The following is a 16,187-nucleotide window of genomic DNA, read 5'->3' on the forward strand; positions in this document are numbered from 1 at the left end:
GAGAGTTGTATGATTGTATTCTCTTGCATTGTAAAGATGGATTGCTAGTACACATTACAAATTTTGAATCTCTAGTATACACTAGTTTGTGCACAATAATGTTCAATTTTTTGAAAACTCATTAGAAATATGATGGTAAATAACTAATAGTCTAAATGGTCGCCAAAATATGTCCAATGGGTTTCATTTTCAAAGCCCTCGCCGATGATAGTAAAACAGACAAACCAGTAAAAAGACCAAGTCAAAGAACGCTTTGGCATTTTAAAGTAAATTGATGTGCGTTTCGTCAGTAGTAAGAAGGGAAATTACTCCTCCGTCCTATATAATGCTAAGATGTTATTGGTGTATTATTATTGTTGTTATGTTATATTAGAGAGAGGGGTGGTTTTTAAGATTTTTTCTAGGGCATACCGTGAAACACACTTTGTAGATGCGGGATGTAATTGATATATTCATGATATTAATATATTTTCTTTATAAAAAAAAGTCATGGAACATAGATACACAACTAAACAAACGATGCGAACCAATATGTGGTTGGATGGTTAAAGGGACCATGGTATCCTAGCCCACCAGGGTTCAGCCTGGTGCTCGTATTTATTTCTAAATTTATTTCAGGATTTCCGGCGACACGCATTCAGTGAAAGGAGACGTTCCCGTCGATGACGAGGTGCTTACGGTGACTTTGTAAATTTCAAGATGATATGCCGGCTCAGTCTTTCGGAGGTGCTCATAGGGATAGGATGTATGTGTATACATTTATAGAGGTGAATGTATGTATGCACGTGTATATGAGTGCTTGCGTTTATACTGTGTTAAAAAAAACTACACAAGCGATAGTTCCGTAGATTTTTCAGAAAGAAAGAGAGAGACAGAGGGGAAAAAAGAAACGATGGCAGGCCTGGTTCACCAAATTGACGGATACAGAGGATCCCTGGTTCCCCAAAGCGGTTGTTCCCCATTCTTAAACCTTCCACGACCCTCTCCTCACTTCCGGCCTGCTTCCACTCTTCTCCGTCAGGATTTCGTTCCAGAAATCGAAGGATGAAGATCATTCCGGTGGCTTGCTTGGAGGATAACTATGCCTACCTGTACGAATCTTGAACCTTGCTTCCCTTGTTGCTTAGCTTCTGCTCGGAGATCCGTTTGAGATCCTGTTTATTCTCTTTTCAAGGATCGTTGACGAGAGCACCAAGGCGGCGGCGGCCGTCGACCCGGTGGAGCCGGAGAAGGTGCTGGCGGCGGCCAGCGAGGTCGGCGCCTACATCGACTGCGTCCTCACCACCCACCACCACTGGTACGCCATCCATCCCATTCCCATCCCATCCCAGCCTAGCAATTCATCGGCTTACTTCCCTTGGTTGTTAAGAGGGTCACTACTTTCTAGAATACGGATGTGCTCTGCTTCGTGCTTCTATAGTTGTTGCAGAACAAACCAAGTATAATTGCAAAAATGTCACTCGTGTAATCATGCTACGTGTTCTTATAAAACTCGAAAATAGAGATGGAGAAATGGAAAAGGAAAGATAAAGCTAATAGCTTGATGCTCTTATTGCTCTGAGGATAACTACAAGGTGAATTAGGGATGTAAACGGAGCAGAAATTCAGTCCGCCCAACACCTTGTCTTCGGCCGCCCCTTCGCCGTCTCCTTCTGGACCAAGCTGGGCGTCCTGCTCCTTGGCACGTCGGTCAAGTCGCTGCACCTGCTGGACGTCTCTCCGGCCATCGGTCAGGCATCGGTTGACACCTTCCTGTTGCTGTGTTGCTGGCACTTGTGGGAGCATCCGAACGGTGTGGTGTTCCGCGGCCTGCGGCCATCTCTTTCGCTTCTCCTCAAGCGCTGCCGCGAGGACGCTGCTCTGTGGCGTGGAAGGCTGAAGAGTGATAGACAGGGAGACGTCGACTCGTGACTGATCGCCCTTGCAGCTTACCTTGTGCTATGTCAACCCCGTGCTGTCTATCCCAAAATGATGTAAACATTCTGCCCCCAGGAGGCTTGCCCCTGTTCTTTTAATGAAATGTTCAGGTGGGACACCCCCGTCCCCCTGAAAATTCAAAAGAAAAATGGAGCGGAAACGGAAACAGACGGAACTGAGTGTTGCCGCATTTGTTTTCTTATTTTTTTTCCGGAAGTGGAAACGAATACGGAAAGAGATATTACCGGTAATGAATACGGTGCGGACGCTGATACAAATCCGTATGTTCGCCGGAACTAAAAGACCCCTTTAATGATTTCGAAAAACACAAGCAAACTAACAAGCTATTCCAGTTTATATGACTACAACGTCTTTCGATGATCTCCTAAACCAGCCGCACCACGTGGAGGCGCCTGGACAGTGCAGCGAGGATGGGCAGGAGGGTGTAGGCTGGCCTGCTGGGGATAGTGACACGTATAAGGAGACTACGTTAGGTATTAGTGATCTGGATGTTGGGCCACAACATGTGTTTTATTGAGTGCTGGACTGAGCCACATAGTAGCCTAGCCATGGGGAAACGGAAAGTTCCGTATTTACGGAAATGGAATTTCTGCCGGAAAACGCCGTTTCGTTCAGCGTAAGAAATTCCATTTCCATTTCCATTCCACAATATTCTGTTTCCGTATTTCTTCTTCATCACCGTTTTTCCATGGAAAATCCGGAAAGTTTCCACTCCCTTTTCATCCCTAAGTTGAACAGAATATTAGTATGTGCTAAACCAACATATATTTGTACGATTCATTAGCAATCATGTAGAGAACGATACAAAGTAGAATCATACATAAGAAATGGCTGAAGAGAAATGAAGTAATAAATTACACAATGATGAAAGAGCTATGTGGGCACTCCACTGAATATGCAGTGTAAGTAATTGGCGTATTCCATTCGTACTACACGCGGCGTTTCTAATACAAATAAAGACTGATGAAGAAAACATTTTGATGCTTTCAAGGTACCTATCTGGCAGTAGGTAGAAGATAAGTAGTACCCCCTTTGTCCCACAATAAAGACGTTTTTGCAAGCTGGGTTAGCTTGCAAAAACATCTTATATTATGGGACAGAGAGAGTACTCAATATGTGCTAAAAGGTGTTATTGGAACTATCTAGTGAGCTGGTAATGATGATTTACTTCATATGTGCTATAATCGTCAGGTATAGTTGCAATCATGTAGTGAGCTGGTAATGATTATTTATGTTTCTAGGGATCATGCTGGTGGCAATGAGAAGATGAGGCTGCTGGTGCCAGGGATTAAGGTCTATGGGGGATCCATGGACAATGTTAAAGGCTGCACTGATCAGGTGGAAAACGGAACTAAGTTATCCATTGGGAAGGAAATTGAGATACTGTGCCTACATACGCCATGGTATGAGTTGTTACCTTCTTGCCATGTAACATAGTTCTCACCTCCTCATTAGTTTACTTATATGATTAGTATGGTTTCTATTTTCCGGATCACGTAAGCTTTAAAAGATAAGAAATAAAACCTTTTGTGTATAAGGACACTGAATTATTCAAAGATGTGCATCCGCTTGAATAAATAAATCATATAATAGCACTACTACTTCATGGATTTTACTAGGATTACTGATTTGAATGGTGTTGGAACCTTTTGTATGTTTGCTCTGTGAATTATCAACTTTGTTTTTTTTGATAGAAAGACTGTAAGGGAATCCCCTACAGCATAATTGGTGCAACAAACCCAAATTGCAAGTACCAAGCCTTGAACCTGGGTGGGTGGGAAGGCATCAGCCCCTTCCCACCACTAGGCTATGCCTTAGTCTGCAATTATCAACTTTGTTATTTTCTTGATTTGGTGGTCCTTACTGTTTTTATATTTCCAACAGTCATACAAAAGGTCATATTAGCTACTACGTTACTAGCAAAGAGGAGGAAGACCCAGCAGTATTTACTGGAGACACCTTGGTTAGTATACACATTACATAATAATTGCTCTTCTCCATGTTAAATACCTGACCATTTTTTGAAGCACAGTTCATTGCTGGTTGTGGGAGATTTTTCGAGGGTACGGCAGAGCAAATGTACCAGTCCCTTTGTGTTACACTGGGCTCGCTGCCTAAGTCAACTCGTGTTTACTGTGGCCATGAGGCAAGTTTCTTAGCTCTTTCTGGAATAACAGGCCTTCATTTTTGACAAATATGAATCTTCAGTGAAACTTATATACTCAAAAGTGTAGCAGATATATTCCTTAATTAGTTGTTCGGTTCGGTGTGTGTCTGTTACATGTGTTCAACATCGACAAGTGGTAGTTTAGCTATCATGCCACTCTCTACATCCTCTATGCTGTTCCGTTGATTGTTTTGGCCTCCTTTTAAACTTGAGTTATAGAAGATGACGTATGCTTTAGGTTCTGGAGTGCATGTGAAAACATGAATTCTGAATGAGGTTAGTATATGGATCCTTAACTAAAATATAATACTTATACATTTTCTGTCTGGCTCAAATTGTTGCAATCTGGCTTCCTATGTTATGTAAAAAGTGTTCATATCAGTGTCACACTATTCTTTCTAAAAAACATCCTGAAAACACCTTTGCCATTAACTCCATGTGCGCACCCAACAATAATTTGTGTTATGTGTCGCTAATATGATATGCTTGAACAGATAAGTGATGTATACTCTGCTCTTATTATTTCATTGTATCTCACAGTACACTGTAAAGAGCCTACAATTCATGCTGACAGTCGAGCCAGAGAATGAAAAAATGAAGCAGAAACTGGAATGGGCTCAAAAGCAGCGTGAGGCAAATCAACCGACGGTTCCCTCAACTATAGGAGATGAGTTTGAGATAAACACCTTCATGCGTGTTGATCTGCCTGAAATACAGGTCCATAAAGCACACCCGCTAGTTACTATGCTTCTGTAACACAAACGGCACACATTTGGTGACTGTATCCTTGATTCTGCAGGCAAAATTTGGTGCCAAGTCGGCAGTTGAAGCGCTGAGGACGGTCAGGAACATCAAGGATACCTGGAAAGGTTGATAAACGCAGCTGCCATTCATACTGTAGGTCCTGCTGCTGCTTCTTGTTTTAAGTTTGCGAGACCTCTTGAAGTTGGCTGATGCAGTAATTGTTACGGTGTAGGTGGCGTTTACAGCCGTGCGATGCTTTGAGAGTGGCAACGAGCTATATACGTGTTAAGAAGGTAATATGCCAGTGTTTCCTTTAAGAAAAACATAAGAGAAAGGAGTCCAGTCTGCTAATATGCTTGGGTAGCAATCAGAAAACAACTGTTGTGGCATGTTAATTACTACCGGTATGTTATTTCTTGGCAAAACAAAAATATATGTTGGCCTGTGGCAGAAAGTCTTGTGTATATCTGAAGTCTGTGATGGTTTTGGAACTTGCATACATTTGATGATGAGCAACCTCAGGTGTCTGACTAAGTTTAGATAGAAAAGAGATGCTAGTTGCAATTATTATTCTAAAATAATACTATCATTTCCCCGCTGACGCTGAGCGATATAATGGGAGTCAAGGACACGACACAAAATGGACGGAGTGAACTTGCTGGAGTTGGGTTCGTCCTTCATTCTCGTCTCTTCTCCCCGGCAGAATTCGACTTCACCATGAACGGCTGGGCCGAAGAGCCGGCGAACTGGCTGAAGCCCAGCCGGCTAAGGGGCAACTTGGGCGGAGCGAACGGTCCGAAAGTGGCTGCCGCCGGATCGCCTGGCTCACTCGTCTGTGGCGCTTCTGTGATGGCGACCTTTGCGTCGCCGGCCGCTCTGGTCACCTTGGAGCTGTCCTCAGCGGCCGTGTAACCAAACATGTGCTTAGCTCTCTCCAAGAAGGCGGGCGTGCCCATGAGCATGACGAGGCTGAGCAGGTCGTCCGTCTCCAGCTTGCAATCCGGAAAAGGCCGCTCGCCACCGGACGCCGGTGACATTGTGCGGAGCGCGGTGGAGGCGGCGGCAGCGGCACTTGAGGGGTAGTAGGTGCCGGCGTTAGGGGCGAAACCGTTCCAGTAGGAGGCCGGCGAGGGGTTGTGCCTGCCCCGAGTGTCACATTCGAGGATGTTAAACTCGGTGGCCAGCCTTGCCTTGAGCCCTGCGTCCCGCACGAAGCGCCGGAGGCTTTCCTGGTACGTGTGCCCTCCCTGCACCTGCGCATGTTGCTGCACCAAAACTTGCTTCAGTTCCCACGCATCCATGATTGTTACTCCTACTATAGGAGTAGTAGAGTATATTTTACATACATAAACGACGGTAGCTTGCCCATCTCGGAAGGCAGGCGGCGGCAGCGTCACCGGCGTTGCCCGACCAGCGACATCGTTGTAAGTGAGCCTCCTTTTGAGCTCCCTGGCGCCACCAGGTTCCGTTGTCGCTGCTGCGAACCCTGTGGCCAGCGCCATCACGTCAGCATTCAGCAATGTTCTCTTTGGATGTGCATTGGATCGATGTCGTCTCATCGACTCATTACCTTTTCTTGCTCTCTTTACCGGCGATGGCGTGCTTCTGATTCCTCCCTTGCCGATCTGGTGTTTCTTCTCGCCGGCCTTCTTCCTCAGCGGCGTGATGCTGGGCCGCTGCTGTGCAGGTGTAACAGCAGCATCGCCGCCTTGTTGATCTCTCGCTGCCTTGCTGGGCCCGGCGTCGAGTTGCTTGTGACGCCAGGCCAGGAGGTCCGACTCGGAGTACATCCGGTTCTTCTTGAGGGACAGGAAAACCTGCTTGGCTTGATCCAGCAACGCCACGGCCTGCACCAAAAACAAACATTCATGCATTCATTCTGGCATGCATGCAACGTATAGTATGGTTGGTTAATTGAGGAATGAACGACCGACTAACCTCTTTGTAAGGTATGGTGTCCTGGCTGTTTATGGACATTGCCTTCTGGAACACCATGTACACATCCTTCTGCACATGAAGATCATGGAACCAAATGTTCATTTCTCTATCTATCTATAAATAAAGAAAGAAAGAAAGAAAGAAAAATAAACAACAGGAACAATGAATGAGACGGGCTGACCTCGAATTGCTCTAGCGTCTTGTAGGTGCCATCTGTGTTCTTCTGCCTTAACGTCGCGAAATCGCCGGGCCTCTCTACCCGTTCCGTGCAATCACCCACCTGCACCGCCATGTCAAGATGAAACAAGAAATGTGTCAACGTTTCCATCTATAAATCGCGAGGGGAAATTTCAGACGTGCCTTGTTCATGCGAGCATGGTTTACCTGGATGTCATCCGGCATCGCAAACAACTCAAGTCTGTCTCTCCTGCAACGGGACAAACAAAACGCATGTAAAAAAGACCTTCCAGGTTCGCGCTTGTGCTCCCGATACACAACGCCACAGCCCGACCAACAAGAAAGAGATGCTTGAGTACAGTTGCCTGGTCACTTTCTTTAGCCAAGCTAGTTTCAAAAAACTTTCTTTAGCCAAGCCACATGATTTCCACAATTTCTCTTTTTTGCTCTTCACATGACTTCCATCCAACAAAAAAGACCTTCCTATGTTTCGCCTTATCCCCCTAAACCCTTAACTTTCTATATTTACTGTCCTCCTCGTCATTCAGCTCTCTGGTTGCCACCGTCGCCCTCTTCTCCCAATATCCGATCACTCCGCATCATTTGCTCCTCAACCCGCTCTTTGACCCCACCCACCCCATAGCTAGTCACGCAGCCCCCTTCCCCTCCTCACCTTGCTCTCTACATGACCCCTCCCCCCCTCCTCTCCGCACACGCACACAAACATCTCTCTATGTCCAGGTGGTGGCAGCTCTTCTCCCGCGCCAATGCCCCCAGCCCCAGGCCTCTCTTTACGGCCATCTCCTTAGCGCCAGTTGTGAGCTCCACCTCATGCCACTAGAGGGGAGGAGGAAGAAGCAAGGTGATTTAAATTTAAGAGAATTCCAGTCACATGAGCTCTATTCAAACCGAAAGGGGTCTTGCCGTAGCACAATTGCATTTTTTTTCTTAAAATCCTAGTAACCTCCTTTAGCCGCATGCTTTCCATTCAATGGTTATAATTCGTTTTCTTCACCTAACCCTAACTTTCCTTATCACATCCTCATCTTCTAGCTCTCTTGCCGCCGCCCTTTCCTCCCCCATCTACGGCCACTCTCTCATCAACGCAACATCGCTTGTGCTGTAGCAAAACAGGAAAAGAAAAGATATACACATAGTCCCAAGCTTACAGCTCCAGCATGTTGAGAATGTAGTCGATGATCTGCTCCGATGTCGCGCCCTTGCCTGACATGTTATCTGAAACAAAATTAACTGGATTCACGCATGCACACACAGGCAGCATCAGCATGCCATCAGAAAACAAGGCGGTGATCACTTACCGGTATATGCCGCATCGATCTCTTGGCCACACGAAGCTTCTCCCTGTAACTTGTGAAGAAAGATGTAGATGAATGAACAGATCAATCGGGAGAGAGAAAACAAATTCATAGCTTTGATGGAAATTTTTACCTGGACTTGGTCATTCCTTTTTCTCTTCCCTTGCGCGGCGCAGGAGAAGCTATTCCGGATGATGTGCCAGGGATCTAGGATGCAGCCACCATCCTTGTCATCATTCTTCTGCTCCTCGAGCTTGAGCAACCTGGCGCTTCGCCTCTTCCCTTTTCCAGACATGGATCTCTTCTTTGCAGACATCATCTTCTTCTTCTTCTTGGTTTCTTCTTCCTTCATGGTCGTTGTATCCAACAAACAACAAGAGGAATAGGTGATGTGAGCCTGAGATGCGCTATAACTTATGTACCATGCTAGTTACTTTTCCAGGATGTATGGCCCTGTAAATCTTTGAATGCTGTTCCTGACATGGAAATTTTTATTTTACGTGGGCGCTTTAAAGGGTTGCCAATCCTGTTTGACAGATTGTGCATATAGCAGCAATTGCATTGAAACGGAAACAATCTGGAGTTTGCCTCTGAAATCGTCTTAGAATGGCTGAGCCAGTTACAGCTTGGCTGTAAAAGCTTGTCTCCGCGTGTTGCCAACTTACCATTAGTAACTGCTTCCCATATGTGAACACTTACCTTCTGCAATCTGAAATTAATCCTTGTACATTGTGTATAGCACGCAAAAGAGTCTCGTAAGAGCATCTCCAACAGGCGCGCAACTACGCGACGCGCTAAATTATTTTTACAGTGCCGAAATAGATTTTTTGCTTGCAGCAGGGCGCTTGCTCTAGCAGGCGCGGCAAAATATGGCGTGATGCTATAGCTCCAGCAGGCACGCTAAATTTACACAGTGCGCGCCCAGCACAAACGACATTTCGCACTCAAAATAGAACCAAGAAGATCAAACACACAAAAAATAAATCAACAATAAATAGTTCAATTTATTACAACTCAAACAAATAGTTTATCTTTTCACACCAAATAGTTCACCAAATTCATCTACAAAATATAAAGTTGAAGCAATACATACCTTGAAAGCGTTTTGTCAAACACCTTGTCGGCGCGGAGCCGCAAACGGTCGTCGAGCGCTGTTCGTCGGAGGAATGGTGTGCTCGAGGGGCGGCAGCGAGGAGAGAAGGTGGAGGAAGCAGCGGCGCGAAGATAGGCGGGGGAAGCGTCGACGGGTCACCGGAGCGAATGGGGAAGGTGCGGGCGGCGGCGACAGCACCTGGAGATCTTAGATCTGGCGGTTGGTGAAATCGCGCGCGGATCGTCGTTGTTCAACACACGGGAGCGGGCGCATCAAATACACCGCGTGCGATGCCGTTTTCCTCCGCTCGCGTGATTATTGTGCGGCTGCTGGAACGCCCGTTTCGGCTCCATGCGCGTAAAAAAATGGGTTTTTTCAGCGCGCGGCTAAGATACCGCGCCTGTTGGAAATGCTCTAAGGGCATCTCCAACGCTGCCGCCCAAATCTCCTACAGTCCGGACATTTTTAGGCCACCAACACAGTCGTTCAAATTAGGCATGATCGATCTGGGCGTTGAAATCCCCCAACCCCAAATCAAGAAGGGAGTCCAGACGTCCATCACTTTAGACTTTGACACCTTGGTGCCATCCAAAACCCTGCACGGCACACTGCTCCGCCTACCTGCATTGATGTCCGACAGGCCGACAACCCCCCTTCCCACACACAAACCCTAGTCCACCATTTTCCCGTTCTCACACGTCCGTGGCACTATCGCGCTCCTTTCCTCACAATGTCCTCCCCACCTTCGCCGCGCAAGATCAAGTGGTCGTACCTCTCACGACACTGCATGGCCGCTACCGCCGTCGCCGCCAAAGAGAGAGAGAGAGGAGGCGTCCAACGCTCGTGTGGCTGCCTAAGAAAAAAGGAGGCGCTCGCCGCTCCTCGCTCCATGCGGATTTACTCGGGAGTCGCGCACCGCCTGTGCAAAAGAGGAGGAGGCGCTGGCCACCGGTCACATGCTCGACTCAAAGTCAAGGCGTGCGAAAGCCGTGATGCCCTCGATCAGGATGAGCAGCAGCATCGCCCGCTTCTATGCCAAAGAAGCCAAGATCGCTGCGGCCGCACCAGTCAACGCTCCGACCATATTTATTGAAGACGCCCGGTCAAATATGTATGACGAGGTGTCTTCACGGGCTCCGGCCATCGTGATAAGAGATTAGATTCCATTTATATTTCTATGTTAAATGTATGTGAACAATTACTTTTATCAAAAAAATGTTTAACAAATAGCATGGATGCCCTCCGGCCGATCATATGTCACGAACACGTGATGCGGAGCATCCTTCGATCATTCTCATATACATTACGACAACTCCCTAAGCCTTAAGTGCCCACATGTTGAGACCTTAAGCATACGCTATTGGATCTAAGGTGAACTCGCTCCTTTCCGAATCTTCCCTTTCCGCGTGTAAGACATGGATGCTATCTCAAGCACGGACCTTGTGCATACTCAGGTACACCTGAGGAGACCATGGAGAACCCAAGGATCAAGGCCAAGTGTGCGCGGAAGCAAAGACGAAAGAAGGAAGAAGGGCCAGCTGCTACAGCGGCCGGACATCCGGCTACTCCCGAAGCCCCGGACATCCGGCCCCGCCTATCCAGAGAGCATCCGTTCAGGCCGAACTCAGCCCGGACATCCGGCCAAGGCCCGGACATCCGCCTCTTCGTGAGCCGTCGGACATCCGGCCCCCAGCCCGGACATCCGGCGCCTGTCTGCGCACAGTGAACGGGCCAAGGGCCCATGTATCCCCCCTCTTACTTACCCCTTCGTGGGATAGCACTATATATAGACCCCCTCCTCCTCCTAGTTAGGGTTAGCGTTGTGTTAGCTCATGTGTGAGATAGAGCTTCGCTCATCCATACAGATCTACTCCTTGAGAGAGACCGCGGCCCCTCTTCGGAGAAGATCCATGTTGGATTCAAGACCTCCTCACAGAGAAGAACCGGTTACCCTTTGTATCGTCCCGTGTTGACTTTGGATCATGTGATCTCTATGTGTACTTGGATCTAGCATATGTGTGACCGTAACTTGTTGGTTTGAGTGATTCTCCCGTGTTTTCCCTCGTGTTTCCCCTTCTGTTCTTCGTGTTCCTCGTTGGGATCCGCTCCTTTCGTGAAAGATCGGCCATCTAGGGTTTCATCCTACATCATCTTGGTATCATGAGCCACGTTTATCATGATTTCGGAGCCTCCCCTCTTTGTTTTCTAGCCTAATTTTGTTGATTTCATCCTAAATTCAAAAAATCCCCATAAAAATAGCCCCCAATTTTTTTTGTGATTTGTTGGTTTGATGATGTTTTGTTGATTTTGATCCATGGATTCGTTGTGTTACTAGTGGATCTATCTTTTCCCCAAGTTTCCCCACTTTCCATCCACGAAATCTCTCCAATCCCCCCCTTAAACCATCAATTTCCGCCCCCAAAATCGAGTTCCTCGAGTTCATCCTCGGATTTGGAGCCCGAACATCCGGCCCGTAGCCCCGGACATCCGGCCCGTAGGCCCGGACATCCGGCTCCTGGAGCGCAATTCGCGCGTGGTTCTGGACATCAGGTCCTGGATTTCCGGCCCCGAGCCCCGGATGTCCGACCCCTGGGAATTCAGCTTGTCCGGTTTCACCATTTTGTCCATGACTAATTCATCCGGAGTCCGATTTTGACGTTCTTTAGCTCGTTTTGAAACTCTTGACATCTCCAATCCCACAAAAATACTACCATCACCATTTGACTCCATCAAAATTTTGAAACTTTGGCATCTTTGCCTAGGGCTTCCACCATAACTTCCGCAAAACCACCATAGCCTTCCGCAACCTAACCAATTTTGTTCCCCTTAGCGTTTGAGGTTGTTTGAGTTGTGACTTGAGTCTCCTAAGGTGTTTAGGCTACTTAAGGACGGTTGCTTCTTCATCAACCACCACCATTATGATGTAGGGTAGGAACCCTAGGGGCCGATCTTTCACGAAAGGAGCGGATCCCGTCCAAGAACGCGAAGAACACGATGGGAAAATGAGGGAAAACACAAGAGGAAACACGAGAGAATCACTCAACCAACAAGAATAGATCACACATGCGCTAGATCCTCGAATACATAAGAGAAGATACACGATCCACAGACAACTAAGGACGATACAAGGGTAGCCGGTCTTCTCTGTGAGGAGGTCTTGAATCCATGGGGGGATCTTCCCTTAGAAAGGGGGCTTGAATCCAAAGGGATCTTCTCCGAAGAGGCTGCGGTCTCTCGCAAGGAGGAGATCCGATATGGATGAGCGTAGCTCTATCTCTCAAATGAGCTATCACAACGCTGACCTTCAAATGGTGGAGGTGGAGGAGTATATATAGTCTAGGGCCACGAAGGGGTAAGTGAAGGGGTACATGGGCCTCAGCCCGCAACTGGACACAGCCAGGTACCGGACATCCACTGGGGACCGGTAGTCCGGTGGCTCATGGGCGGCCGGACGTCCGGTAGGGGCCGGTCGTCCGCTCGTTCTGGCTCGGATGCTGGTGTAGCGGATTTCCGGTCTGGACCGGTCGTCCGATGGCGTCGGATGTCCGCTCGTTTGGCTCGGGTGCAGAGACACCGGTCGTCCGGTCTGGACCGGTCGTCCGGTGGATCTTCAGGCGCCGGTCGTCCGGACCCGACCGGTCGTCCGGTGGCCGGAGCTTCTTCGACAACTCTTCTTCTTGCGTCTTTGTTTCCACGCTTCCCTCGCGGATGGTGTAGGTGTTCCTTGGCGCTTGCACTCCTCCACGTCGCCCGCAGCGTTCCGACAATACCTATGCATGCACACGGGAGAAGTGTCAAGTAGTATACCATCCTCGAAGGGGTCAAGTGAGCACGTGTAAAGGATATGATTCACCTTTGTGTATGTGAAGTAGAGGTCGCACGTGTCACTTGCCAAACGGACTCTTGACATGGTGATGTCCGTAGGATGCTCCGCATCATCTCCCCTCCCTTGGGAAAGATCCGACCTCGGATCGAAAACCAAATCACCATGGGAAAGAGATGGCTTCGCCGTGTAGGAGTGGACGTTCACCAAGTAGTCGTCATCTTCAAGCTTGAAGTGGGCACTCTCCAATGTCGCACCATCTTGGGATTCCTTCAAAATGAGCAATGACAACAAACACTTGGAGAAATGAATTTGGTTAGCTTTAGTGCAAAACCAAGCATTCAATAGGCGATTCACCAAACAAGTGTCGTCATCATGCAAAGCATATGGTGTGACAAAGGATTGTGACATGGCATATAAGCGCATAAATTGAGCACAAGCAAAGATATCATGGGGACAAGCATGTAAATGGTTGTCATCAACCGCATGAAGTGAGCAAGTATGAATCATTGGTGATGCAACAAGGAAAGCAATCATAGGAATCAAGTCGTGCAAGCTAGTAGTGTAAAGATGCAACATACTAGAGGAAAGCATGGCAATCATGTCATGTGAGCAAATAATAGTCATAGGCAACGTACATGACATATCGCAAGCACGAACACAAAGCAAGATCATAGTATCATCATAGGCATGGGGCACTAAGCAAACATGGCAATAACAAGCAATGTCTCCACCAAGCTTGCAAATACACATACAAGTATGAGAATCAATCATCATGTGTAATGCAAAGCATGGGTCACGAATGCATGGCAAAAGCATAGTAATGAGCATATCATGCAAAGTGAACATGGCAAGATGGGCATAGAATATGTAGTGGACAATAACCCATAGCCAAGTGAGGGTCATGTAGAAGAATTGCACGAAGTCTTTGCGCAAAGAGAGCGGTGGAAAGACAATCCATGGGATCCCAAGTCATCGTTGCTCTCTAGAGCTCGTTTTGTCAACTCGTGGGATTGCGAGGTTGACAAGTATTTGTGGGTACCTACACAAAAGAAACACAAACCAAAAAAATTGTGTGTGTGGTAAATGTACACATCATCCATCATGATGTGTATGTGCACGTGAGAGTTAGTACAAGATAAGCATCGCTCAAAGAAATTTGATGCATGGTATAAGAACATGTCATCCATCATGAAAGAATAGTTATTGTGTATAACACGATGAGGATGCAAATTGAGCATACAAGTATAGGGATCATGCAATGAATGGGATGAATCAAAATCTCCTAAAATGTATGAGGAAACTATGGGGGTCTCCTCATGTGCAATATTTGAAATATCATACGGAGAAAATGGACAACATCCAAAAAAATGCATATCCGAAGCTAGGTGGTCATGGCATGGCATATGAGATAAAGGATGCAAATGGAGCATATCAATATCATCACAAGAAAAACAAATGCCGTTAACCATGGGCTTGTCATCTATGCCATATGTGCAAATTGGGTTTATATTAATGGCATATGCATAGTCACTATGAAGAGATTGCAAATATGACATATGATTGATCGCATGCATAGCATATGACAAGTCAAGCGGATTGACAAACATGATGTGACCGAGAGAATTAGCACAAGAAATCCTATGTAACATGGCATCACAACTAAGAGACTCCACATGGCAATCATCATACTCATTATAAATGGGTAAATCAATGCATGGGGAAATCATACTAGCATGAAGCATGTCAATAGGGGGATCAACATCATGAAAGCAATCAATGTTAAGAATGTCCACTAGTGGGACTAGAGCATCACCATCACCTATGTTACCGTTTTCATTCCACTCAAATGGTGTAGGTGAGGTGGGAAAGACCAAATGGTGGTCATCTTCATCTTGATGGAACCATGTGGGGGTGCATCATATTCCACCATGGCCATCATCTTGTCCAAAGGTAGGACGAAGTCGTCGAGAATCGGCGCGTCATCATATAAGGGACCTAGCATCAAATGAGAAGACACAATAGAGGTAGAGGTCAAGTTGTTAGTGTTGAAAGTGGCCTCGCATGACCTATCAACTATCTCACTCTCTCTATGTGGTGGTTCACGCACTCCCTCCAAATAGGTGCACTCAAACTCACATATGGTGGAGTCACTCATCTCACTCAAGTGGTGGGGGTTGTGGCTCTCCTCACATGGGAATTGATGCAACACATCATATATGGGGCTAGTGGTGAAGTCACTCTCACTCTCAATATGGTGGCAAAAGTCACTCAAGTCATCAAACGTTGTCGTGGTCGAAGGGAAAATCCCATGCTCAACCATCTCATCGTCGTCACCATGGATGAAGGCCGAAGATGGCACATCATCACTCTCGCCTCCTAAGATGGAAGCATCATCCTTGCTCGCCACCTTGTCGCTCACCTTCAAAGCTTGGTCTTTGAGGGTCTCCGTAGTCGTACTCGTCGCCGCACCGTCTTGAAAAAGAGTCATGGAGGACTCGGCATCGTCAATGCCACAAAGAGGGATGGCGTCGAACTTGGGAGTATCGTCTTGGATCTTGTCGGGCTTGGACATCGTGGTGGTACTAGCCTCATGCTCGTTCTCAAGGAGCTTGGTCGTCGCGAAGTGAGCTTGGGTGGAGAAACTTTGGCCTTCATGAGTCCTTGTTCCGCCTTGAGAGCACCAATGTAGTTGTCGTCGAGGGACTTGTAGTTCTCGAGGAAGATCGTCTTGGAGATGTCGTTGTGCAATCCCATCATGAAGTGGAACTTCATCGAAATGGGGTCGTCCACGCCGGCTCGTCGCAAGGCAATCTTCATCTCCTTGAAGTACTCGTCGATGGACTTGGATCCTTGGATGGTGTTCTCCAATTGGCGTTGAAGTTGTTCCGTGTAGGTTGGAGGCACAAACTCTCGCCGCAAAGCTCTCTTCGTCTTGGGCCAACTCATGGCGTAGCTCTCCGAAGGTGTGTGAAGCCACCATGTGGACGT

The 16,187-nt window shown here is 47.2% G+C and overlaps 2 protein-coding genes across 6 annotated transcripts; one reads left to right on the forward strand and one right to left on the reverse strand.

The window, feature by feature from the left end:
• The first annotated feature begins 886 nt into the window (after positions 1–886).
• GLY2 (Metallo-hydrolase/oxidoreductase superfamily protein) lies at positions 887–5,365 on the forward strand. The gene is made up of 8 exons (XM_048715084.2): positions 887–1,091; positions 1,175–1,297; positions 3,180–3,341; positions 3,823–3,901; positions 3,971–4,084; positions 4,646–4,822; positions 4,905–5,002; positions 5,082–5,365. Exons 1-7 carry the CDS (start codon positions 1,045–1,047, stop codon positions 4,977–4,979), a joined length of 777 nt encoding a protein of 258 aa, XP_048571041.1. The 5' UTR covers positions 887–1,044; the 3' UTR covers positions 4,980–5,002; positions 5,082–5,365.
• LOC125551763 (uncharacterized) lies at positions 5,297–10,005 on the reverse strand. Of its 5 annotated transcripts, none has more exons than XM_087518472.1 (10): positions 9,374–10,005; positions 8,414–8,626; positions 8,284–8,332; positions 8,134–8,188; positions 7,172–7,214; positions 6,969–7,067; positions 6,788–6,856; positions 6,420–6,696; positions 6,196–6,335; positions 5,297–6,114 (listed from the first exon to the last, which is right to left on the reverse strand). In XM_087518472.1, the coding sequence occupies exons 2-10, from the start codon at positions 8,597–8,599 to the stop codon at positions 5,527–5,529; spliced, it is 1,506 nt and encodes a 501-aa protein (XP_087374598.1). In that variant the 5' UTR covers positions 8,600–8,626; positions 9,374–10,005; the 3' UTR covers positions 5,297–5,526. The 5 variants fall into 5 exon arrangements, with proteins under 5 accessions (XP_087374598.1, XP_087374599.1, XP_087374596.1 ...); XM_087518473.1 differs by having other exon boundaries at positions 8,284–8,326; positions 9,374–10,004; XM_087518470.1 differs by having other exon boundaries at positions 8,134–8,200; positions 9,374–10,004.
• Positions 10,006–16,187: the final 6,182 nt, after the last annotated feature.

The sequence above is a fragment of the Triticum urartu genome, chromosome 4A (genome assembly GCF_056163025.1).
Source record: "Triticum urartu cultivar PI428250 chromosome 4A, HENAU_Tu73, whole genome shotgun sequence".
In the NCBI taxonomy this organism is placed as follows: domain Eukaryota; kingdom Viridiplantae; phylum Streptophyta; class Magnoliopsida; order Poales; family Poaceae; genus Triticum; species Triticum urartu.

Coding starts and splice junctions, on each gene's coding strand:
- GLY2 (XM_048715084.2), top strand. CDS start 1,045: ATGAAGATCATTCCGGTGGCTTGCTTGGAGGATAACTATGCCTACCT. Junction 1,298..3,179: donor CTCACCACCCACCACCACTG/GTACGCCATCCA, acceptor TTATGTTTCTAG/GGATCATGCTGGTGGCAATG. Junction 4,823..4,904: donor TTGATCTGCCTGAAATACAG/GTCCATAAAGCA, acceptor TTGATTCTGCAG/GCAAAATTTGGTGCCAAGTC.
- LOC125551763 (XM_087518469.1), bottom strand. CDS start 8,632: ATGAAGGAAGAAGAAACCAAGAAGAAGAAGAAGATGATGTCTGCAAAG. Junction 8,201..8,283: donor GATCGATGCGGCATATACCG/GTAAGTGATCAC, acceptor ATTTTGTTTCAG/ATAACATGTCAGGCAAGGGC. Junction 6,115..6,195: donor GGCAAGCTACCGTCGTTTAT/GTATGTAAAATA, acceptor GTTTTGGTGCAG/CAACATGCGCAGGTGCAGGG.